Raw genomic sequence first — 25,833 nt, 5'->3', positions numbered from 1 at the left:
CTTCCTAAGGATTGGTTGTTAGAACATGAAACCCCTCCTACTAAACCCATTTTTGATGAGCTTGATCTCACCCATATTCAACAATATCTTGATGGTACTGTTAAAATAAGTTTTCAAAACAATCCACCTTTGAGGATCAACGAAGGAAGACATTCCTTTGCTGGATCTGAAAGTATTTCAAAAAGAGATCACAAGATCAATGAATTTTTGAAAAAGAATTTGGAAACATCCTCTGATTTAAAACTAAAAGGTATTTCAAGTGATAAATCCCAATTTAGCTCTGTTTACTATTCAACTAAACCTGAAACTTCCACTCCAGTTAGTAAAACTGCTAATGAAGATGAGGAAGATACTGTTTCTCTTACTCCTTCTGATTTTGAATCTCCTATTGAAACTCCTCCTGTTTACCAAAATCAATTAAGAGTTTTGACTATTTTAAATGATGATTTTGAAATTGATTGGGATTCTCTGTACAATGAGTTTATGCTTGCTTCAAACAAAACCAAGAGAAAATATTTCCAAGATAATTTTGCTCAGTCTGATAAAGACCATGCTAAAGGAAAATGGTTGGAAATGATGAATCAATTGAAAAAACATATTTTGTTTTTTGATTTTCTCGAAAACCATTATGTTCCAAATAATGAGGTTTCAAAACAACATTTATATGTGATAAAGAAATCAAATTTTGTTAAGATTGATAAAACCATTGTTAGGTCTAGTCATCCTCCTCTTGATTCAATTTTGATAACTACTAAGAAAGATGAAGTGACAAAAGAGGAAGTGAAGGCCTCTCCTTTCAAAATTGCTGATGATCAAACTCCTATTGTTAGCCTTATTGAACAAAATAATTTTACTAATCAATCTTTGCATATTATTGGTCAACAGCTTGACCGTATTGAAGAAAAATTTGTTGAAAAATCTGTTTCTACTTCTGAAAAATCTATTACTGTTAAAACTGAGAAACCTTTGATTGATTTACCCAGTCAAAGAGAAAAAGTTATGTTTAAAACCTCTCAATCCAAGACTCTTGAAATTGTTGACAAAATGCTTTCTGATCTAAAGATTAAATCTGAGGGTACTAGTACTTCTACAAGAACTCCAACTGCTCTCACTATTTCCAAAAAAGAAATTATTTCTGATGAAAATACAGATTCTGATACTGTTTCTTCTGTTTCTTTTGTTCCTGCAAAAAGAATCTTTGATAATGATTTCCCTGAAATTAAAAGATTTGTTGGAAACTCCAAACCCATGTCTTTTACAAAAAATTGGTATCCAAAACCCACTCCTCCTGATATGCAGTTTGAAGAAAGATCTTTTCAAACACAGTTTTCTGTCTCTGCTGATAAACTCTATGAATGGAATATTGATGGTTTGTCTGAACAGGAAATCATTAATAAAATGAGCCACATGTCTATGGTTGGTATTGCTTATCAAAACAACCATAATCTTGATCAACCTGAAATTGTTAACTTGCTTCTTACTGGTTTTTCTGGTACTCTTCGTGGGTGGTGGGATTCTTACATCACTGAAGAATCCAAAGAGTCTATTAAACATGCTGTTAAAAAGAATGAAGAAGGTTTGCCTATTTTTGATGAAAGTATTGGTCGTGGTATTCCTGATGGTGTTAATACCTTGATCTATACCATTCTCAAACATTTTGTTGGTACTCCATCCAATATTTCATCCCGTGTTTCTGATTATCTAAATAATTTGAGTTGTCCAACTATGTCTGATTACAGATGGTATCAAGATGTTTTTACTTCTAGAGTGATGCTCCGGAAAGATTGCCATAAGCCTTATTGGAAAGAAAAGTTTATTGACGGTCTGCCTCCTATCTTTGCTCATAAGGTAAAACAAGAATTAATGGGTAAAAATGATTCTATTGATTATGATAATTTAACTTATGGTGATATGTTCAGTACTATTAAAAAACTTGGTATTAATATGTGCAATGATGAAAAATTGTTAAAACACCAATTAAAAAATAAAAGAAAAGCTAAATATGAAATGTGAAATTTCTGTGAACAATATGGTCTGCCTCCTATTGCTCCTTCTAGGCAGAAAAGTAAAAAACATGATAAAAGCCATAAAAAATACAGAAATACTTTTAAACCTAATGATTTCTATGCTAAGAAGAAAAATGTTTTTAAAAAACATGTTAAACATAAACCAAGTAAAGGTAAATGCTTTAACTGTGGTAAACCGGGACACTTTAGTAAAGATTGTAAAGAAAAACCTGGTAAGTTAAAAAACAAGTTCAACATGTTAAACATTGATGATAATGTGCAAGAAGAATTATTTAGAATCCTTGAATCAAACAGTCCGTCTGATTCTTTGGAAGATGATTTTTCTTCTTCATCTGATTCTTGCTATCAATCTGCTGATGATTCTTCTGATTCTCCTAATATTAAAATTGGTTGTAGAGATTCCTGTTGCAATGTTATTAATACTCTCACCAAGGGTGAAGAAGATGAAAAACTGATAATTCAGCTAATAAATCAAATTCAAAACCCTGAACTCCAGAAAGATTATTTGGACAGGTTTAAGAAAAACTTGATAAGAGATGAGATTGGTAAAAAACCAAAATCAACCATAAGTTTTGAAGAAACTTTGGAAATATTTAATAAAAAGAAATCTAAAGATTTAACTGTTAATGATCTCCAAAATGAAATTCATATTGTTAAACAAGAAATAAATGAATTAAAACATGAATTTAAAAGCATGAAAAGTGATAATCATAATCTCAAACAAGAATTGACAATGCTAAAACTTGATAAAGACCTTAATAAATCCAGTAACGAACAAAATGAGCACAGTAATGGAAATGATTCCAGTCAACAGGCTCTTCTTCCTGATAAAGGTACTCCTGATACTTTCACTAATCCCCAACTTGCTTTTGTTAATAAATTATTTCCTCCAAAATGGTTTACAAAAGTTAAAATTGTTGTTTCTCCTGATTATCATTTCACTGTTATTGCTATGATTGATTCTGGTGCAGATATGAACTGTATCCAAGAAGGATTAATTCCCTCAAAATATTTTGAGAAATCTACTGAAAGATTGGTTTCTGCTAATGGTTCTCAAATGAAAATTAAGTATGAATTGAATAATGCTCAGGTGTGCCATGATGATGTTTGTTTCAAGATTCCTTCTGTTCTTGTCAAAAACATGACTGATAAAGTGATTCTTGGTCTGCCATTTATCAACTCTTTGTATCCCTTTCTTGTTGAACATGATGGAATTACTACTGATCCATTTGGACAGAAAGTAAAATTCAAATTTGCTTCAAAGTTTGAAATTGATATTGATAATCTGTCTTATAAGAAAGACTCTCCCATGAATGACCTTGTTCAAGAACTGATAATGAATTTTGATGATTTTAAAGGTGATTTTCATAACACTAAAATGTTAAAACCTATCCATTATCCTAACAATATTAATGATTCTTTGCAGGAATCGGATAATGATACGTGGATAAATACCACTAATAAGTGGGATAATAATAATATTCATATTTATACCACTAGTAAGTGGATTATCATGGAAAGAAAAAACAAGGGAAAAGCTCCTGCGCATGACTATTCCCAAAGCAAAAGGTTCCCAGTGGGACGACCTTTTAAAATGCATGAAGGCGTATCTTCTGGTGTAAAACCCAGTGGATCAACATCCCTTCAAGGAGATGTCCCGGCAGAGGTGACATACTCCAATGGTGATATATTAATTGCTTTACAAGAAGTTTTGTCAAAAAATATGCAATTCCACAATGGTACCTACTCAGAATTACCAGATTCTATTAAATTCATTCTTGATAACCTTCAGTTTGCTTTTACCAAAAACCACATTAATGTTTTTCACAAAACCCTTAGAGCCCTTGAAATCCACCTTGTTAACCTTACTGCTCAAAACGAAATTTATATGAGCCATTATAATAACTTTATTCCAAATAATGACCTTACTTCAAATATTGACTTTGTTCCAGAAAATAACCTTGTTTCAGAAAATGAGGCTCTTGTGAGCCGTCTTAAAACCTACATTAGTCAACTCTTTGGCAAAGAGGAAATCCATTCCATGGATACAAAGACTATAATGGGCACTGATTATGCTAGATTGAGTCTTAAGACCCAGTCTGTGTTAAGAAGTGCTGTTGCCAACTTGCCTTCAGATTTACAATCTCGTATTCTGGATAGCAAGGCTATGTCTCGGTCTTTTGACCTATGGTCCAAATATTTCAGAAAACTTGTTACTGCTACTATTCCTGACCCTAATGAAATAGACGAAGGTGATAATGTTTTTATTCAGCTTGAATGGGAAGACCACTTTGGGAGCAGTCTCAGAGTATATGAAAAGAAACATCCATTTCCTGGTCTTCTTATTAATTTTGATACTGGTTCATATTTCACTGATGAAGATTCAGATGATAGTGATGATGAGGATCCTAATTCTAGCTGGCTTTCCCAAATGTTTGAATATGGCTTTGTTAGGTTTATAAAATTGACAAGTCATAAACAGGCAAGCCAACTTCCACAGATCATTCAGAATGCTATTAAAGGGTTTGAAAACTCTTCCACTAGACCTTTTGTTACCATCAGATGCTGGAGCACTCTACCAAAATGGGAGAAAAATAACTGGATGAATGTTAACCCCTCAAAGCATCTCATCCTCATTAATGGCTATACCCACCAAGGGCCATGGTTCGAGGGAAATTCTCAGTTGTCCCTTAAAGCCACTCTTGCAAAATGCTGGAGAAATTATTTTAATAATCAAATTCGTGAAGTTGCTCATAATCTATGGAAAAATTATCATTTCATAGGAAGCACAAGTAGAATTGCTGTTTTTGGCCCCAAACCCTATGCTGACGCCTTTGTTCACCTACAAACAAAAGATCATCCTAATCTAAACAGTCTCCTCATCCCAGGAAAAACTCCAAAGCTTGAGCCAATTTTATATTGTGGGTTCTGTAATAAGTATGCTATTTACCATGATCATGTATGTGATTCTCCACAAGGTCCTTTTGATCCCTTTGATGGTTATCCCTCCGATGCTCCCTCTACTGATTGATGAGATCACTACTATTTCTAGACTGGTGTTACTTTATTTGTCTGGCTTGCACAACAGCCAAAATATTTTATTGTCATTCACAAATATGTTGCGGAAAATCCGGAACTAACTCGTGATATTCCGGATTTTGCGGAAGATTTTGATTCCCCTATTTGTCTAGCCTGCACAAAGGCCACTATTTGTCTAGCCTGCACAACGACCACATCTATTACAAAATTCAGAATTGAAAGACACAAGCCATGATGATTGTGAAGATATGATGCTTCCTTTTGACCAACCATGCCACCTTTGGAGTCTTTGTAGAAAAGAATGAAGCATCCAAGTACTTGGTGGAAGACATGCATGCTTTCCTTTTGCCTTTTGCCATGATTCTCCTGACATGTTGGACCAAATGAAAGCCAAAAGCTCAGAAGTTTTTATTTCAAAAAGTGGAAAAAACACTGTTCACTGATTACTGTTCACCGATTACTATTCACTAATTACTGTTCACTGATTACTGTTCACGGATTACTGTTCACAGATCACTGTTCACTTTTACTGTTCATGACACTGTTCACTCCGAAATTTTGCCTATTTAAGGGGGGTTGTCCCTTAAATTTTAGGGCTTCTCAAGTCAAGTTTGGTTTCTGATTTCCTTTCCCTTAGAACTAGCCTTCTTAGAGAAAGAACTCACCCTACTTCTACTACTCATCCTTGTTTACTACAAACTTTGTAATCCTACAAACCTTGTAACTAGGACTAGTTCAAGCTTTGTACTTGTTAACCCATAACTGTTGAGATCTTGTATTGACTACTACTACTGTAAGTGTTTATCCTACTTTCAATAACAAGTATTTTCAGTTCTATGTTCATTACTTTACTTATTGCTACCACCACCTTGGACGGATTACCGCCATACCGGATGGTTCTAAATTGCTTTCATTTATTTTGAACTATTGTTCTTATTTACTTTAAATTATTTTGATATACTGCTTGGCTGGTTCTACCGCCTTAATATTGTTCTTACATTCAAGTCATTTACTTTAAAGCTATTTACTTCCAAGTTCTTTACATTATTTCCATTTACAATTCATCTGTGCTTCCTTCTCTTTCTCTTCATCTGTGCGTCCCCTTATATATATATATATATATATATATATTTATGTATGACACCAAGTAATAATTTATCGATTGGTCTCCCATTTGATTATGAAATAGATTTTAAACAATGTTCAATGTCGGAAAAAAGAAAGCCCTTTCTATAATAGTTGTTGCAATTGATAAGACCAATCCCAATCCCAATGTTACTTTGAAACTTCAATCAACTTCATAGCATTTATAATATCTTGATACTTTTGTTATAAAGCTTGCACTCATAATATCTTGATATTTTTGTTATAATGCTTGTGACAACTTATTACTTATGCCAAATAAGATATTAGCTTATACTCTATGTCTATAATATAAACCATCTTATCTTACACAACAGTTTCAATCACATCAGTTATATTAATTATATATAGAAGAAAACATGCCAATAAGATTGTTGAGGGTGTTTTTTTTACACATCTTGTACCTTAGACACGTATCTTGATGTTATTAGACAACGTTTAGTCTAGACTTTTCTAAGAAGGAAGTTGGGCCTGACGCTCCGCAAAATGGGCTCTAAGGTACCATTCTACCGCTGCCAGTTTGTGCACAAATGTTGAGTTTAAAGTTCAAGGGAAGGCATTGCAAAATGAGCTTATTCTCTGTTTCTACTGCAGAAGGAACATTTCCCCAGTTTTTGCCACGGAACAGACTTTTCTTAACTTTATGCTATGCAATAAAGTTTTCTGCACTTTTCTACAATGTGAGTGACCTTTCTCCATCTCTACTGCAAAAGGTACATATTTCTAGCTTCTACTGTGGAACTTTCCTTAACTTTTTGTTGTGCAGTAAAGTTTTATACACTTTTTTGCAACGAGAATGACTACTCTTCATTTTCTTCTGTAGAAAATATTTCTCCACTTCCTACACATAAACAACTCTAAAACCCAAAGAAAATACCCATTAAGCAAACGTTAGTTTATATGGGTTAGCGTAATCTCAAGTATATATATATACACATATATGTATTTGCATATAAATATGTAAAATGTAATCTTGAGAATATGGATTGCAATTTATACACATATAAGTATGATAGAATAATAGTTAAAGCTAAACACACTAATACACGTGTTGGCGAAGAATATGTAAAGTTTCTGCCAGCATAATCATGAATTAAAAGAACAGTGTTTTCAGTAGGATAATGATTAAGAGAGCTTAACTCCAACTTACACAACCTTGTTACCCAATTAGGTTACAAAGTTGAGTGGTTTGGAATGTGACTCAGAGTAGTCGTCCTTTGGAGATTGCAAAGAGTGGGTTTGTTGAAGAGAGAGGGAAAAGATAGTCTATTGATGCATTCTTCTATTTCTGCCGTGTTTTCTCTCTTCTTTTTACCACTTTCTTCCTTTCTTTCTTTCTCTCTGTTCTTTTTACTTTTAGTTTCTTACTGCTATCTTGGCGTGGGTTGTCCCCCCCCCCCCCCCCCCGCGCTTTCATCTATGGCTACCTTCTAGGGCTTCACCAACTGTTTTTGGTTTGTTGTGGGCATTCTTTCAAGACTGTTCACCAACCCATTGCTTGCCCATCCACTACCACTGCTTAGTACGCATTTATTGCACCACTTCTTGTTTCATGAAAAAATTCCTCTTTGTTTGGTTTCACTGTGAGACATCTACCTCTCAGTTCCAAACGGATAAGAATTTGGGTTTTTCTTCACCTCCCTCTATGGCATGCATCAAATGGTCCCAGCCATTTACTACTTCTTTTGGGTAAGATACTATCCCAGTAGGGTATATTTCTAAAAAAAGCCATGGCTAGAAACTAAATATAGACCCTTTTTCCTCCCACCACCAAACCACACCCTCTGAATCCCTTGACTGTAGGCCTACCTCCCTTGTATTTGCTGGGTACAGGTTGGTGGTGCCCCGGCCCTTGTGTACTTGCTTCACTATCCTCTATTTTTGTCTTCTTTCATTCCTATGCTGTTTCCATTGTAGTAGATTGATTTTGTTTCATTCTCCTATGTGTCTTTTCTGCCTGTATTTATCTTTTGTGGAAGAAAGTATAGGCTCTTGGGCTTGCCTTGTTTTCTTTTGTCTTTTCTTTGATTTTGTTTTCTTTCTCCTTCACACATTTTTTGCCGTTGGCTTTGTCTTATTTCTTCCCGCGTTTCCTATTGTGTTCATCATTTCCTTTGGTTTGGCTTTTCTTTCCTTTATGCAGTTCCTGCTATTGACACTTTTTGTTGTTACTTGTTTCTTTTCATCGTGTTTCTTCATATTAGTTTTCACTCTTACCCTTTTATACAAAAGGATTTGGGCCTTTGTGGGCCAAATAATATTTACTAGATCAAAATGGTCTTGGACCCAATTTGCCTCGACCTGCTGAAGAACTGTATTGCTGCAGGTTTGTATTCTATTGTAGATCACTTTCCCTTGCATTTCTTTGCGTAAGTCTAGGTTTTTGTTTCTTCTCTGTTTTCTTTGGGCCTTTCATGTTCTTCGATCTTCTTGGCGGGCCTTTGGACCTTGCTTTTTATTGGGCTTTCTTTTTCATGGACTTTTGGGCTTTGCTTTTTGTTTGGCGTTCCTCCTTATGGACTATTGGGTACGAATTTGCAACTCAGGAAAGACTAACAAATGCACCTTAGTGAAAATTCCAACGTGTATTAATTACCAAGTCTTTTATATATATGTCTTTTGATTCAAGCCACGATTTGCTGATCTTTCATTATTTCGTACGTAGTGTTTCTATAACTTGAACAATATGTTTAATTTTCACGAAGAATATCTTGATGTTTGCATGATACTCCAACAACATTAAATACACTTGTAACCAAGCTAAAAATAAATTTATAATTTGGATGTGAATTTTTGCAACTAATATTAGTTGAAGCTGGAGTGCAAAGTAACGAATATAATAATAAGTAGATGGATAATCATCCTAAAAGTGTTTTTTTTTTTTCAATCTATTCAACTCACATTACATATTGTTTGCTCCATTATCTATTCTTGTCCTCACAATATGCTAATATTTAGACCATGCTTGTGAATATCTTGAGATTCATTGTAGCCATGAAACGCTAATCATTGTTGTTATAGAACGTAAATACAATCTAGTAACAAGATTAAACGAGTTCAAAACTTTTTTAGGCGTGATTTTATTGCTCGCATATAATTTTTTGAAAGCTCTGATTTTTTTATTTAAAAAAAAAAAAAAAAAAAAAAAAAAAAAAAACTTAACATTTTCTTTAGGGCTTTATTATGTAAGCTATAATAATCCTAAACGTATGTAGCTTCTCTTTTTTTCCCCATTTTTGAAATCCTATAATAAAAAAGAGTCTTTATATACTTTATCACCGGTGTCAGTTTGAAAAAGATAACAATTCAAGCAATATAATGTGTAACATCTTCTATAATTTTATATTCCAACCAACTAGTATGTTCTTTGAATCAAGCTTGATTAAATTAACAGCAATACTTTGCCAATTGACCTTGTGAAAAAAAAAAAAAGGTTAATTGGTTGACACAACCCCTTATGTAGATATGTTTTTTGAATTTGATCTCATCATTACCATTGTAATCCAGAATTGTCCACCCTAAAAAAGGAGTTGTAAGAAAATTTGTAAAATATACCTCGATACAAGTCTATTTAGAATTTGATTTGGACACATTATTATGTTCCAACAGTTCAAGTCTCTTCATAATTTCAAATAGCCACACTATTTTGCCGTAATTATATATGGTAACCATACCGTTAATAGCCGATACAATTTTGAAGACAATACAACGGAGCAGAAAGCTATATATCGAATTTGGTAACATAAATGTGAAGAATAAAAATATGAATTTCACTAACTGATCACTTGTTCATCCCAATGTCACTTTTCATGACCAAATATAATGACCAAGCTGTTGTTAATAAACCTAGACAACATCAACACTCAAGCTTCTATGTCTATGAACCACATGAAAAGACAAAGCATAATAGAAAAGAAGTAAAAATAAATAATAAAAAAAATAAAAGAAAAAGAAGAAGAAGATGAAGAAGAAGAGAAGAGGAAGAAGAAGAAAAGAATGATGATTACAGCCTTTACAAATGAATAGATCACTCATCAGAACCTCCCAATACATTAACCATAACCTGCATGGCTCTCACTCTCATTTGTAAAGACAAAATGTAATCAGCTGTCTCTTGAAAGAGCCCATCCAAGCCCATGGACTCACTGTTCGGAATGAGCCTCTTCAAGGTTCTAACCCTTCTCACAATCCCATTCGCCGGCTTTTTTGAACCTAGACGTGCCACCCTCTTCATCAAAATCCCCGTTGCCCTCTTGCTCTTAACATGTCCTCCTCCATTTTTCCTCATAACCCTTTGCTTCTTCATTTGCCAACTTCTCTTGTTGGCTTGGGCTCCCATATGTTTGCTACACAAAGACCCTTTTGCACTGCAACTTTGCTCATGATCATTTCCTTGAAGCAGACCCTTCAGATCAAGGGAAACAAGGAGGGATTGTGGAGAAACTCCCATATTTCAAAAATTTCAATCAAACTTTGAAGACTTTTAAGCACACACCGTACAACTTTAGTTGCCTAGATAGCTAGCTAGATAAAACCCCTATAGCCCAAATGACACAATGAGTGCTTTTATATGGTGAATTGGGACATGGGTTGGTGGCCATTGAGGATAACATAAGTTAATACACAAATTGTTTAAAAAAAGGTGGGGACCACATAGACAATTTCATAGAAGGAGTAGTCCAAGAGAATGGGATACAATACATGAATAATAGAGAGCCAAGTGTAGCAAAGATGTTGCTTGTGTCTTTGGGCATGTTCTCCAACTCAATCCACATGCACCCACATGATTCTTCTTCACCACCCAACCCCCCTAAGCCACCACCTTTCATCACACACCTCCATCTCTCATGAGAACACCCTGGATTATTCCTCCCCCATTTTCTAAATTCAATGCATAGAAATTGGGGTCCCCTTAATTTCCTCCTTCCAGCTCGATAAACATAGCGATGAAAATTTATAGGCCTCTAGGGTTTCTGGTGGTTATAGCCATGTTTCCAAACAGGAGACCTATATATGAAAACTATTATAAATTATAGGGCTTACTTGGCAATATTTGTGTTCAGAATAGTGGACAATTCAGATCTTAATGTTGGGATAAAGTAGATTTTCTTCTGACATTCATGAACCCCATTTTTTTTCATCAAAATTATGATTGTTTTCCTAAACACCGATCTAATAAATCATGTTCTAACATGTCTGGTTCATAGTACGGCGACGAACATAGATAAACTTTAAGACAATCTTAAAGACAAAGATGCATGCATCTTTGTCAGTGATATTCTTTGGAAGAGATCCCAGGTTTAACATTAATGTAGAATCTTTTTTTGTTTTTTCCTTGTTTTCTGGACAACAAAACACTGTGATTTTAGGCACGTTATCTTCCAAATTAATCACTAGCCAGTGATTAAGTACTCCTCATCAAGAAAAATAATAATAATTCAGGATAAGCAATACATTCTCTTATTATCACAAAATTCATTTATGTTTTCAGAAAATGAAAAAAAAATCAAGTACACAAATATTTTCGAGAATTATTGATTTTTTCTAATTATTGCTTGCTACCTATTCTAGTTTTGGACAGAATTACTGGTGGCGGTTCATAACTTGAAGGTATAGTTTCTTTCGTTCCTCTGCTTTTTAACAATAGCATGAGCTCAAGAACATGCAAGCACATGCACTTGTAGTAAGTGCTACGTCTACCAAGTAAATAAAACAAATGGCTATTTCTCTGGCTAACATATATCTAAGTCTATGGATCGTATGGTCTTAAAGCCATATGTCCTTACTGGATCTTTGGAATAGTGGGGCTTTTCACTTTAATTGTTTGTGTTGCATGTAATAGTAATACAGGTAGGAAGGAGTGTGTTGTTGTATTGTTAGGATGTTCTTTTCATGTATCTCCGTTGGTTGGTACGTATTTATTTTTCTTCTATTTACTGGTAACACAAACAAAGTGTATGACGGCTGTGCACATGCGTGGATGAAACTCTAGCTAATTATAATCATGCATTATTGACGAACTTTCTCTTTAATATAGTATTTTACTATCCAATACATTATAAAACATATGCTACATTTCCATTGGTAAGCCCTTAGGTTATGATTTTCTTTCTCTTTTCCTTTTCTTTTTCGTTTTTAATAATTCAATAGTTACAATCTCGATGAATTTAAACTTTAAATGTCTATGTTAAAAATACTAAAAGATGCTAATTGAAGTATCTACACTAATTGATAATAGTTCTTTATCATCATATCAAGACACTAGTCAGTTTTTGGTGTAGGCGAGGATTGAACTCCAAATCTTTTATATACAATTATCAGAGACTTTACCAGTTGAGGTAACTGGAATCCACAGGTGGCTCTATTATCATTAATAATAATATTAATTTCTAGCTAGGATTATAATTTTTAATCCAAGTCTTGTGTACAAAAGGACCATACCATGTGCCAAAGAATGAAGAAGCAGAGAGGAAGCCCTAATGAATAGTTGTGGGCCTAAGTGGCCCATAATGGTTACACACACGATTCACACTACTTTACGTTTTCCTAGAGTCAAGGAGTGAGCCATGTTCTCCATGTGCCTGGAAATACTAATTTTAATTAGGAAACGTTGTTAGGTTTTAAATGGCTAATTTTGTCAATGAGTTTTGTTATAAATGTTATTTTGCAGGGTGCTTTAGGAATCAATGTGGGAGGTGGCCGGTTACTACTAGGGGCAGCCAATCAGCCATCGTGGGCCGTGGCAGATAGAAAGTATGTTTTCATGTGGCGAGAGGGACATGGGAACGTAAAAAAGGAAAGTCCACATGTTCATGTGCTTGATTACGTCGTCACATGCACCTCATAAATTCTCATCCACAATCCACAATACTATCATCATTCCCTCCTTTTTCCTTTTTCTTTTTAGTTAATCCCTTAACATTCTTTTTTATTTTTCTTTTCACATAATCAGATTAAAAAAAAAAAAAAAAATTAAAACAACAATTTTAATTTAATCTTTGTTGGGAATTTACACAGATTTCCAAGTACGAGAGAGGCCAAAAATAGAAAGAGTAAATTCTCAGATATGTGGGAAATGAAAAAGAAAAAGAAAATTAACACATGCAAAGGCAATTATACGACATAAAAAATTACTTAGGTTGACAATTTGCCTACTTTTACAGAGTCGCTAAGAATTAGTTTTCAAGTCCAAATACATCTTTGTATTACTGGGATGCATTGTAAAAGGAGTATTATGAACTTCCTCCATAATCTGCCTCCTTAACTTTTCAATTGCAGTAATTTCGTTATTTTTAGAAAAAATATACAAGGAGTGGCAGAACAATTTTTTTCTCTAAAAAACACGACAAACTCCAATATGAAGTAGCAATATTTGTATTTTACATAGCAGATTCACAATGGACTAAAAAACGCAACGTAGAAAATCAAGCCTCATAAAATATGGCATTAAAAATTGTAATACTTATGTATCAAGTTGAGTTATAATTCAAATTAAACACAAATTAGGTTTCACCTACTTAGCTTCTTTACTTTTGAAGTCTTGTTCTATGTTTACCTCTAGTTTATACTGTGTCTTTCAAACTTTTTAGTCTCATATTATTAATTTACAAAGCAATTTCCTAAAATCAATGATGGTATTGAGACATTTGCAAAACTTCATAAGTTAAATTGACACAAAATAAATGGAATTTTGTCACATAATTTAAGGACAAAAAAAAAAAGAAAAAATCATTAAAGCCCTTTCATTGTGATACAGCTTCTGCTCCATTGTCCCCATCAGCCATAATAAGAGGCCCAACACATTCAACCAAGTGTGGGGAAACATTAGTACGACACAAATCAGTCCGTTTACTCAAAGTATGGCCCAAAAGCCCAAAAGAAATCAAGCCAAACCTGACTAGCTAGGGCTCCGTACAAAAAGCTTAATAAGAAGAATCTCTCTCTCTCTCTCTCTCTCTCTCTGTGTTGTACATAGATACAATACAGAAGCACTTGCACTTTGCGCAAGAAGAGTCATATTTCAGGCTTGTGTGTGAATCTAATATCCACATCCAATGACAAAAGCACCAAAACCCTTCTTTCTCATTGGATGCTGTTAGATTCACGCACAAACTCGTAATCTGTCTTTTCATATTTTTTTCCCTGTACAAAGCTATAACTGTATTCAGTTACAACAAGGCCCAGTAAAAACCACCTGAAGATGCTCTGTTCCGGTACACACTACAATACCTTAAGCCTCCTCCTCTCTCTCTCATTTTTTTTTTTCTTTTCCTTTTAATAAATAATTTATTTCGTTTTACTTTCTTTTGTAGCTAATATTTATTTTAAAGTCTTACTCAAATTTGTTTTGGTTGTTGAAATTTGGCACATGATTTCTTGCTAATTAAATTAATAAATCTAAATAGTAATATATTCTTCCTATTTGCTAAAATAGATGGTGCAATTGCTCCAAGATTGTAAGTTCAAATTTTTTTGCTTAAAATTTGTATATGGTAAATCTGAAAACAATTATCAATGGACAATATGATAGTAATCTAATTATAGAAAGTTTGCTATACATGATCAAAAGAAGCAAATGATTTAATCAAATTATATCCAAAAGGCAAAGATGAAAAAGTACAAGAATAGTAGTTTATTATTGTTTGTGTATGTAAGCAATTTTTTTGTGTCTGTAATATTAACCCTTTAAGATCAGGGTTTTAATATTAAATAAGTGAATATATTAAATAAGTGAATGATCCCACTGTCATTTCCTTCAAGATCAAGCATTAATTTCAATGATTCATATATATTTTTTTTTATCAAAAAAATTTAAAAAGTGCATCTAGGCGTGCTTTTGTGCTTCTTCAAAAAGCACTTAGGGGCTTTGAGCTTTATTAATACTATTCTTACCAATTAAGAACAATAAGTCTACTTGTATACTTTTTTCCCCCCCAAAAAAAAAAAAAATCTGCAATTGTTGAGGTGGCAAGTTCTCAGTATTAGATAGTAAAGTGGTGGTGTTAACAATTTGCTATGTCAACCTTTGTGAAAACAAAATGCTCAGAACAGAATCAGAGAGCAATCAGTTACACATAGCAGAATCATAGCGAACACTATTTATTATTATTATTGGTAAGTTAAACACGCACCCATTGAGTCTTGAACCCAAGACCTCACCCTCCCCTAGAACTTATAAGGGGTGGAAGTGTTAGTTGAAGAGCTCGTTAGCGCAGAATTAGAGCAATACTTTATTTTTGATTAGTAAGTTACAAAAGCACCCAATGTGTTTTGAACCCACGACCTTTCCCTTCCCATAAACCTTATTAGGTGGAGGAGATGTGGGTTGAGCTAGAGCTCATTGTCTTAGAATCAGAGCAATCATATAGTTGATAACTAAACAAGTGAATGAGTTAAATTTCAAATGGCACTTTTCCCATAAGAATGGGACTGAAGGAGAGGCTTTGGGTTTAAGATCCACAACCTAGATGGTGGATAGGTGTGTCAGTGTTTGTAAGTTCTGGGTTATTTCAAAAGAAAAAACTATAAATCATTGCTAATGATCAAGCACAATTAGATGGTACGTGAGACTCACTGAACCTTTAGACAAACAATGTAGTGTGGCTTTAAAGTTGCATTATATATATATATATATAGATATATATATATATATATATATTCGCTTGCAATAAGTGGGGAGGGGATTCAAACTCAAAATCCTCTCTATTTGAAGAATCAGGTAATCCCACTGAATTACAAGATTCATAGTCATAGAATTTCTAATATTGTTAAATACAACTTAGGTTTAGAAAGTCTTTTAGGTGCGTGGCATGCTTGTGACTTAGAATGTGCTCTTTGTCCATTATGGTTTCTTTAAGTCAATGAAATGTAGCTGAAATGGCATCTCCTCTTCTTATGGGAACAAGGTAGAGGGGTGAGGTGGGTTTTTGAATCCATTGAGTATAATACTATAATTGGCAAGGAAAAAAAAAATGATGTGTTCTCTAAAATAGCCTAGATGAATGAGATAATAGAATGGTAAAGTCATAATCAAATGTTTACAGACTTAAAAGTGAGTAAAATAGGAAATACTCTAGTATTAAAGCAAACTAGTGGATCCCAATTATCTCAATTGATGTGATAAGGAATAATCTTCATGGAATGGATGACATGGGTTCAAATCCTATTCCTATGGTATCTGAAAAAATAAAAAGAAAAAAGAAGCAAACTAAACTAAACCACCAAAGTCTTAATTTTATGAATCTAGTATTTTCAGTTTACCCCAGATCTTCGATATAGTCCCTTCACTTTCCTCCTCCAGAAGCTTCTCTTCCTTCAATGTCTGTTCATATTGTTGCTGATTATAATGATGTCTACAATAAGTTCCATTCTCTTCAAATGCCCTCAGCTTGAAGAATAACTGGTTTGTAGCTTTACTGTCACCCATCTGAGCTTTATAGTTTAACAGAATTGGATGAGCATTTGTTCTTAAATATCCTTCCACAAAAACTTTGAAATCTATAGGCGGGTCCCTAAGCATGAAAAGCATGGCCTTGCACATTTGCATTAAAACCTCCTTGTTATAATACCCACTGAGATAAGGTTTGCTATTGAAAACCAAATCTCAGATTGAAACAAGTACCTGTACTATAATGGATTGTTTTGGTTTCCACCTTTGTTCTTTATGTTCGTACCATTGATGCCAATACTTCAACAGGTTGAGGTTAACCTTCCCATTCCGTTTAAGGTTTGAATTCACATCAAGGCCATTAGAATGGTAGAAGAGCTCTGGAGGCTGAGCCGGATAATTGCTTGGAAACTGTATGTCAAAGAAGAACAGACATGGGAATAAGAGGTACCTTTAGGACCTACTATCACGGCTCTCATTAGATCCTGCCTTGACTTGTAAGCTCTAATGTAAATTGAATCAGGAAGATTTGCCTCCAATGTTTTCCATTCTTTGTTGATGAAAATGTTTTCATCTGGGTAGAACTGATCATGGAAGAACTGATGATCAGGAGGGGATTTGGAAATATTGCAAAGTTGTTGAACTTCTAAAACATCATCTCAACCTTGTCTATTTCTTCTGCAATATCTCCATATTGCCTTGTTGATTTAAATTATTGGTCTTTCGTGTGAAATTCTTTGACTGATTTTTTGGGTTTTAACAGACTGGTGCTTATTACTTTCATATAAGTGGCTACTACTTGTATACTTATGTCATTAGAGAATTTGTAGAAAAGGATTTACTTAGGGTGTGTTTAGATACCGTTTATTTTGCTGAAAACTGAAAACACGGTAGCAAAATCATTTTTAAATGTGTGAATAGTGCTATAGGACCCATTTTTAATGAAAATTTTGATGAAAAAAGAGGTTTGTGTAGATAAGCTGTATCCAAACGGGTATTTAGTATTAGAATTTGTGTACTGTTGAGTTTCTTATCCAAAAAGATAATAGATGTAGATAACAATTTAAAGGGTTGTATTAGGAATTGCAATTTTAGTGCAACTCCTATTTCTACTTCAGTTTGATTTAACAAGCTAGAATTAGTAGTCATATAAAATACCTTTTATCTTCGGTCACAGGCTGGCGATGAATGAGAACAAAAAAGCTAAATTCATGGGTCGAAAGCTTGCATTCAGCCCGATTTTAGAGTCAGTTAGCTGTCGTTATAGTTTGGCCCAAGATATTCCTGCTTAAAGGGCGAAAATGGCCAAATATCACTCTTGGCCAAAATTTTTAGCAATTTACCATTGTTTTAGAAATATTTAAGAACGTGTAACTTGAGTTTCAGGAACTCGAGTTCCATAAAAATAGTCATCGTGGCACTCGCTGAGGTGGATTTTTTTTTATTAAAAAAGGCCATGTGGAACTTCAGGTTGGCGATGAATGAGAACAAAACTCGAGTGCTTAAAGCACGAGTTATTTAAAAATTTGAACATAGAATTGTAAATTTTTATTCATAATCGAGTTTGCAAAACTCGATTACTGTGTATCACATGATCTCTCAATAGTAATCTCATACCTCTTGTAAACAATAATTGGTGAGGTTGGTGAATACTTTCCGTATGAGAATGAGTTTGTTTGACAACTTTCTGTCCTCTCAGATTGGTTGATTGAAGCATCAAATACAAATTTCACTATAGCTACAAGTCATTAATAAATGGTTTAAGATGCTTTTGAAGCTTCTTGAGGATGCCTCTTATCTTGGGATGGGACTTCAAATGTGCTGAGATTCAATTGAAACATTCCTTCAAGCAAATGTATTGTGTATGACGTGGATGACATTTTACTTTTATAAATTGTTTAACAAGGAACTCGAGTTCGGCTTTTTTTAATTAGAAAAATCCAACTCAACGAATGCCACAGTGACTATTTTTATGGAACTCGAGTTACTGAAACTCGAGTTTTAAAAAGTGATAAATTGCTAAATTTTTTTTATTTTTACAAATAGTGGTATTTCGCCATTTTGGCCTTCCTTAAAGGCTATATTTTATTCGTCAAAGTTAAGGGGCAAGAGAATCATAATAATAGCTAGGCAAAAATGCAAAACTGATCCTCTAATTTTCACTATTTTTCATTTTAGTCTTTTAACTTTCAGTTTTGTCAATCCAGTCCTCTAACTTTCAATTTTTGTCAATTTAATGCTTCGTTACAACTTAGTTACTGCTGCCGTTAGATAGGCTCTGCGGAAAAGGACAAAATGGTAAATTGAAGATTGGAGGTGGAGTTGATGTGGAAGAATAGTTAGAATTGCCGAAAGAGTCCCAATTATCTTCCGAACTGCTATCAATACAATTCCGGTTAAAACAGTTGTAGCAGTTACGGCCACACCTGACTGCACCAGATTGCTTCTCGTTGTTGTTATTGTTATTATTCTCTTCGATGAAGCTCTGTACCATACTGTCCAAGCACACAGAACTCGGCTCAAACTCAGCGACCACCACTGGCGCCACCACAACTGAGCCATTAAAGCCGTCCTTCTGAAAATGTGGCTCCTCGTCCACGACCTTCTCTGACGCCACCATGGAATTCCTTAGAACGCTTGGGAACTGAGTCGTATTAGTATATAGAAAATTAGATATGGATAAGAGAGAAAGAAGAGAGCCAGTCAGACTCAGAGAGGAGAAGAGAGGGAGCTAAAAGTGTTTTGGTGCCTTTGTTTGTTTGTGGTGTCTGCCGCCAATCTTTTTCTTTTGCCACTGCCAAAAGAACAAAACACAAATTATGGAGTATGTGTGTGTGTGTGTTGAAGTGAAGGAGATGGGTGCGATAAAGGCGGCAATCGGGGATGCAATACTGACATTCATGTGGGTATTTCTCTCATCAACCATGAGTGCAATGACTGCGCTGATAGCCACAGCTCTCGGTTTAGAAACCCTTTTTTGGCCTTCTGTCTCAATCACCACCTCCATCGTCTTTGTTCTCGCATTGAAGTTGGACCTCATCGTCTCTTCTGGCGCCACCGTGGAATTCCTCAAAATGCTCGGGAAATCAAAAAACCTCTTTAGCCGAGACTTCGCCATTGGCTTCACTGAGTCGATCCTCATCATCTCTTCTGGCGTGTTAAAATCGATTGGCTAGATCTTCATTGATAAAGGCATGATGAACGTGATCAAAAATCACGAGAAAATTCTCAACTCCACCTCCAATCCAATTTACCATTTTGTCCTTTTCCACAGAGCCTATCTAACGACAGTAGTAACTAGATTGTAACGGAGCCTTAAATTGACAAAAATGGAAAGTTAGAGGACTGAATTGACAAAAATGAAAGTTAGAGGACTGAATTGAAAAACAGTGAAAATTAGAGGGTCAGTTTTGCATTTTTGCCTAATAGCTATTATGCGTGTGATATGGGTAATCAAATCATAATCACTACTTGTGTGATGTATTTACTTAGCTTTGATTTTTAGGAAATCTACATATTTCTTCAAGTGCGAAAAAATAGCTCTAAATTTTACTATAATTTTGGATATAAGAATGATGGAGAAAATTTTATAATTTGGATGGATAGATCGAATAGTGGAGAAGAAGAATAAATTTGGTCAATCCTGACTCCAAATTTTTAGGGTTAGAAATTTGTTATTGGATGGACTCTATCTTAGAGAAGTCCTATAGGTAAAATTTTCTTTTACCTACTACATTTGCTTCTAATGATTATGTTCTTTATTATGAGATCAAGACACTAGTTGACTTTTGGTGTTCATTCTCAAAAAAAGAAAAAAAAAGTTGACTTTTGGTGTAGGTGGGTAGATCTCTTATTCAAACAAAAAAAAAAAAAAAAAAAAAACCATAAAAGATTTTACCAGTTGAGCTAACTGGAACCCACAATCCTATATGTAATTTGATTTCGTGTATAATTTTTAATGTTTTGTTTTAGATATTCAAGGTTCAAATTTCATCTTCCCAAGTATCAAATTTTCAACAAAAAAAAAAAAGGCTTTGTTTTTATGGTAAATTCATTCTTATATGATCATTGGCCAAATTTTTTACTCTCATAAATTATAATAAAGGTATAAACATAATATAGAAACAATATAATATCTAATTTTCATTCTTTTTTTCTTAGTATACGAGTTAAGTTAACTCGTTAAAATTCTCAATTTTGTATGACAATTTTGTATTGAGCTTTATACAATTTTATATAAAAGGGTGATATTTAATCAAAAGTTTTGATGTTAAAATACTTTGTATGATGTTAGTTTTCTCCTTCCTCAAATAGCGCATACACATATATATAAACATTTTGAAAACTGACTAATTTTCTTTTATTTTATTGTCATCTTTAAAATGAGCTAAAAAAATATTTTATGTTTTTTGACTCACATGAAAAATTATAATTTTTTTTTTTAATTCTATAAACTTACATTCATGAAAATAAACCCCAAATAGGAGACTTTTTTTTTGGCTACTTAGAAGCTTTAAATGGTATTCACAAAAGAAAAAGAGATGCTTTAAATGGGAAAATAGACCGCTAATTTGGAAGATATTAAAAAAAAAAGTGAAAATACAATTGGTTTGAGTAAAAGCAACCATTTGGAAAAAGTCAAAGTTCAATCAATAGCCAGTCGATGATTAGTTTGTGAATATGGACAAAGAGAGAGAATGTTAGGATTGGATTGGTGGATTTATGGTGTAGCTGGATTCGAGGTCAGCTAGGCCTCCAGAATAGAGAGAGAGAAGATAACAGAGAAAAAGAAAGGAAAGGTTGCATTGAAAGAATACACTTTGCTTGATTACCCATTATATAACTCATTGGTCTTTTATACAACCCCATAACAACTGTCAATGACCATCAGTCCCTAACTAACTCTAACTGACTGGCACAGTTACTAACCAACTCTAATGTACCTCACATATGGACACTTAGTCACGTATACAACTAGCACCTATCACAGCCAGACTAGTCACTGCTGCATTTGCTGCATCATAGCTCTACATCACAGCCTGCACTGCACATCATAGCACCCTGCACTGCATCACAGCCTGCACTACATCACAACCTGCATTGCATCACATCACCTTACGCTGCATCACAGCACCCTTTGCCAGCACCAGCACCCTCTTATTACATAACATACAAACTAGCACCCTCTCTTATTATACAACAAACAACTATGCCTAACAATACCCCCCCCCCCTCCCCCCCCCCCCCCCTCCCCCCCCCCAATTAAAACACCTTGCCCACAAGGTGAGGATATTGTTGCTGCATCAAGAATAGACTTTCCCAAGTAGCATCTTCCACTCGTTCACCTTGCCATTGAACCAGAACCTGAGTGACAGACTTGTTCCTCTACTGGCGAGTCCTCTCTTGTAAAACAACAATAGGTTCAGGTCTAAGAATGCCCTCTGAATCCATAGGTGATAAGGATGGCAAAGGCATCACATGTTGACCCAACCTTTACTTTAAACATGAAACATGGAAGGTGGAATGGAGTTTTGATTCAGGGGGTAAATCCAATTTGTAGGAGACACTGCCAACCCTCTGCAATACTTGAAAAGGACTATAGAATCTAGGTGATAACTTCCCCAATCGTTTCTACCTTAATGACATATGTTTGTATGGCTGCATCTTGAGATACACCTAATCACCAACTGCAAACTCCCTCATGGTCCTATGCTTATTAGTAGCAACCTTCATTCTCTTTTGAGTTGCCATCAAATTCTGCTTCAATAAGGAAATGAGCTACTGTCTGGTCCTCAAGTGCACCTCCACACTGTCTACCTTAGTAGTGCCAGGAATGCAGTCCAAGAGTCTTGGTGGAGCAAAACCATATAAGGCCTCAAAAGGTGTCATCTTAAAAGAGACATGAAAATTGGTATTGAACCAAAATTTAGCTAAGGGTAACCACTCCACCCAAGATTGTGGTCTGTCTGCAACAAAAGCCCTTAGGTAATGCTCTAAACTCTTGTTGACTACCTTTGTTTGCCCATCTGTTTGGGGGTGATAAGCTGTTGACATGGCAAGCTGTACACCTTGTAACCTCATCAATTCTTACCAAAAGTGTGATGTAAATACAGGGTCCTTGTTACTCACAATTGTGGTAGGCATACCATGCAATTTAAAGACATATTGCATATACAATTGAGCTACTTTGGCTGTAGAATAAAGGTGTGACAAGGGTACAAAATGAACAAATTTAGTAAATTTGTCTACCACCACTAACACCGCATCCTTCAACTGAGATTTAGGGAGTCCTTTTACAAAATCCATACTCACATCCTTCCAAGGCTTTTTTGGTATTGGTAGAGATTGCAGGAGGCCAGCTGGATTACAAGTTTCATACTTCAATCTTTGACAAATGTCACACTCTCTGACCATCTTCCTCACATCAGCTCTCAACCCAAGCCAATAGAAATCTCTTTTAACCCTATGCAAGGTCTTAAGAAAGCCTGAGTGACCTCCTAATGGGTTGTCATGAATCTGGTGCAGAACATTGTGAGAGTGCCTTTTTTTCGTGACACTCAGGCCCAAGGATCCTAGGCCTAAATGAAAAGGAGGATTTGGTGGACCGGGCTTTGACTCACCGCAGTTAACGAGCTGTTTAAGAATCAAGTGAAATGCAGAGAATACTCCTGACAATACAAACAAAATGACAAACAAGGATATCGTAGAATGCCAAAAATTAACAAGGTAAATTCAGGAGGAAAGAAAAACAGGATTAACTAAGCGATAAAAATTAGTGCTGTGGAGATCCTGGGAAATATGAAGCAAAGTTTCATTAATGCATTGTTTGTTTGATTACAGAAAGCTCACTAGGACGTGCTACAAGGTTCAATCAAGTTCAAAAATTGCAGTCTTGAATGACTATTTTAGCTTTCAAAACTTGCAAAGTTTGATTCTCGTTGAATCCGAGTATGTGCAATAGTGGCTTTTACAGGATACCGGGAAGCAATATTTTGTTTTCCCTTAATATTTTCTCTTCACTCTTGATTTTCTCTGATAGTTCTTTTTCTAGAAAATTTCTTCTTTCTTTCTCACTTTTTTTCGCTGCCCCTTCTTCGCAACCCATCCCCTCCTTTTATAATAGAGTTTTCTGGGCTTCCCGGGGAACCATTGGTTCCCCTGTTTTGTTCTTTTGCGAATAGAGTATGTCTTGTCCCTGTTGTCTCGGTAAGTCCCTTTTCCGTTTCTTCTCATTCTTTTCTTCTCTCAGTTCTGATTCTTTTGAAAGCTTCTAGTTGGCCATCTTCTTTGGGAGTGCTAAGGTATGCCCTTCTCGGCATCCTCACTTCTGGCGCCTTCTATCTTTCCTATTTGGGCGGAATCCTGTTCTGCCTTTTTAAAAATCGTTTGTTATCATTCTTCTTCCCTGTCTTGGTTCCCCGAGGCCTCTTCTGTCTGTGCCATGAGAGGTCGCTTGCGCTCTTTTTTACTTTTGTTTTCTTGTTTTTTTTTTTTTTTTTTTTTTTTTTTTTTTTTTTTTTTTTTTTTTTTTTTTTTTTCTGTCTTCTTTCTATCGAGCTGTCCCAGTCTTCCTTTTTTTCTTTGTGCCTGAAGGGATCCACGCCTATTGATAGTTCCTGAGGATCCTTGCTTCTTATACTTTGCCGTGGTCTTTTTTTTTTTTTTTTTTTTGGATGCTTCTCTTTTCTGGGCTTCGGGATCCTCTGGGCCTTTCTTTTATTCCCTCATGGGTCTCCTGTATAATCCCTTTGGACTTAGCTTGAGTTTTCCTTCTGGGCTTAACTCATTCTTTTTGGGCTTAACTTATTCTTCTTGGGCTTATTTTACTATGATCTTTTTCAGACCTCAACATTTAGCCCCCCGAGCTCGTGGGTTGCCTGAAGCCCACGCGTGAGTGATTTAGGTTTCCTAAGATTTTCGTAGGATCCCCTTTTTCTCTACTTCTATTGGTTCCCTTCCCTTTTTACTTGGGATCCCGGCCCCTTTCTGTTGCTTTTGGTTACCTCCTTTTTGCGTGTTGCGTTCTCTTATAATTATTACTTTTTGCAGCTTCCTCTTTACACGGGACGTGGCAGTTGAGTATTTGAGGTAAAACTCCTCTACCCACTTTTCTCGTTTCCCATTGCTTCTCATTAATAACTGCTGATTAATCCCTTCTTCAAATTAAATTTTTTGCAACTGGCGCGTCTTTCCATAAACTGTTTTCCCCAACTGCTACTTGCGCCTTTATTGTAGCCGTTTCATCTTATCACTTTGCTTCTCTGAGCTTTTTTCATTCTTTGAGTTTCTCTTCTTCTCTGTTACTCTGGTCTTCCTTTTTTCGCACTTTCAATCTCCTTTCTTCTCATTGTACGTGTTGTTCCGATGGCTTCTTCTTCTTCCCGAAAGAGGAGAGAGCGTACTCCCAGTCCTTCTGAGGGTGAAGGTTCTTCTGGTTCTGCTCCGAGTGATTCTCACGAGGTTACCGAACGTCCGACCTTCCCTTTACGAGATCCTTGGTATTCTCCCAGTTTGTTTTTCCCTCATATATCTCATGGTGAGGCTCCTCCATCCCCTCATGTTTGGATGTTTTCTGGCCAAGCGGGTTTCGCTGGTTCCGCCCAGGTTCCTGACCCTAAAGAGATTTTCGATCTCCAGATTAGGCAAGGAATCCGAGAAGCGGTTCCTATTTTCTTTGATTTTGTTCCAGGAAAGATTCAGGGCTGGCCTATATGGGTAGACAAGGAACTGTCTGATGCTGAGTTTGTGGGTCGCTTGGAGCGCGCTGGTATCCTAAAGGCAGTGGCTATTTCCAGAAACCTTGAGGGCTTCAGAGACGCCAAAGGGCTCAGGCATTTGGTACGTCGTTGGTGCCCTTCTCTTCATACTTTTTTCTTTTCTGCTGGTGAATTGACGATCACCTTGGAAGATGTGGTTAATAATTTCCTACTCCCGGTGTTTGGTGAAGAGAGCCCGTTTGATATTAGCCTTTCTGGTGAGGATCTTGTGGTAGAGGATAAATTGTTTGGTCATTTTGGTGGTCGCGCTGCCTCTTCTGGTGGTAAGCAGGCTAGGATGGGGAGATGGGTGATGACCCTTTCTCGTGAGAAGGATAAAGAAGTGAGGTGGGCCGGTTTTCTGGCTTTTTGGCTTAGTAAGTTTTTGTTTAGTGAGTTCTCTGGGTACGGAGTTAAGTCTTCGTTTTTTCCGTTGGCAATCAAGTTGGCTCGAGGCACCCAGTATCCTTTGGCCCCTCCT

General features: G+C 35.4%; 1 protein-coding gene and 1 long non-coding RNA gene across 2 annotated transcripts; one reads left to right on the top strand and one right to left on the bottom strand.

The window, feature by feature from the left end:
* Positions 1-9,958: 9,958 nt before the first annotated feature.
* LOC126708970 (transcription factor UPBEAT1) lies at positions 9,959-10,765 on the bottom strand. Its single transcript, XM_050409016.1, has one exon. It carries the CDS (start codon positions 10,657-10,659, stop codon positions 10,237-10,239), a length of 423 nt encoding a protein of 140 aa, XP_050264973.1. The 5' UTR covers positions 10,660-10,765; the 3' UTR covers positions 9,959-10,236.
* Positions 10,766-14,147: 3,382 nt separating this feature from the next.
* LOC126709909 (uncharacterized) lies at positions 14,148-17,308 on the top strand. Its single transcript, XR_007649515.1, has 2 exons — positions 14,148-14,422; positions 16,906-17,308. It is a non-coding gene; the product is annotated as an uncharacterized LOC126709909 (long non-coding RNA).
* Positions 17,309-25,833: the final 8,525 nt, after the last annotated feature.

This window comes from Quercus robur, chromosome 12 (genome assembly GCF_932294415.1).
Source record: "Quercus robur chromosome 12, dhQueRobu3.1, whole genome shotgun sequence".
NCBI lineage: Eukaryota > Viridiplantae > Streptophyta > Magnoliopsida > Fagales > Fagaceae > Quercus > Quercus robur.
This window is presented reverse-complemented; position numbering and strand designations above follow the sequence as displayed.

Excerpts from the sequence above, each read along its gene's own strand:
- LOC126708970 (XM_050409016.1), bottom strand. The coding sequence starts at position 10,659 with ATGGGAGTTTCTCCACAATCCCTCCTTGTTTCCCTTGATCTGAAGGGT.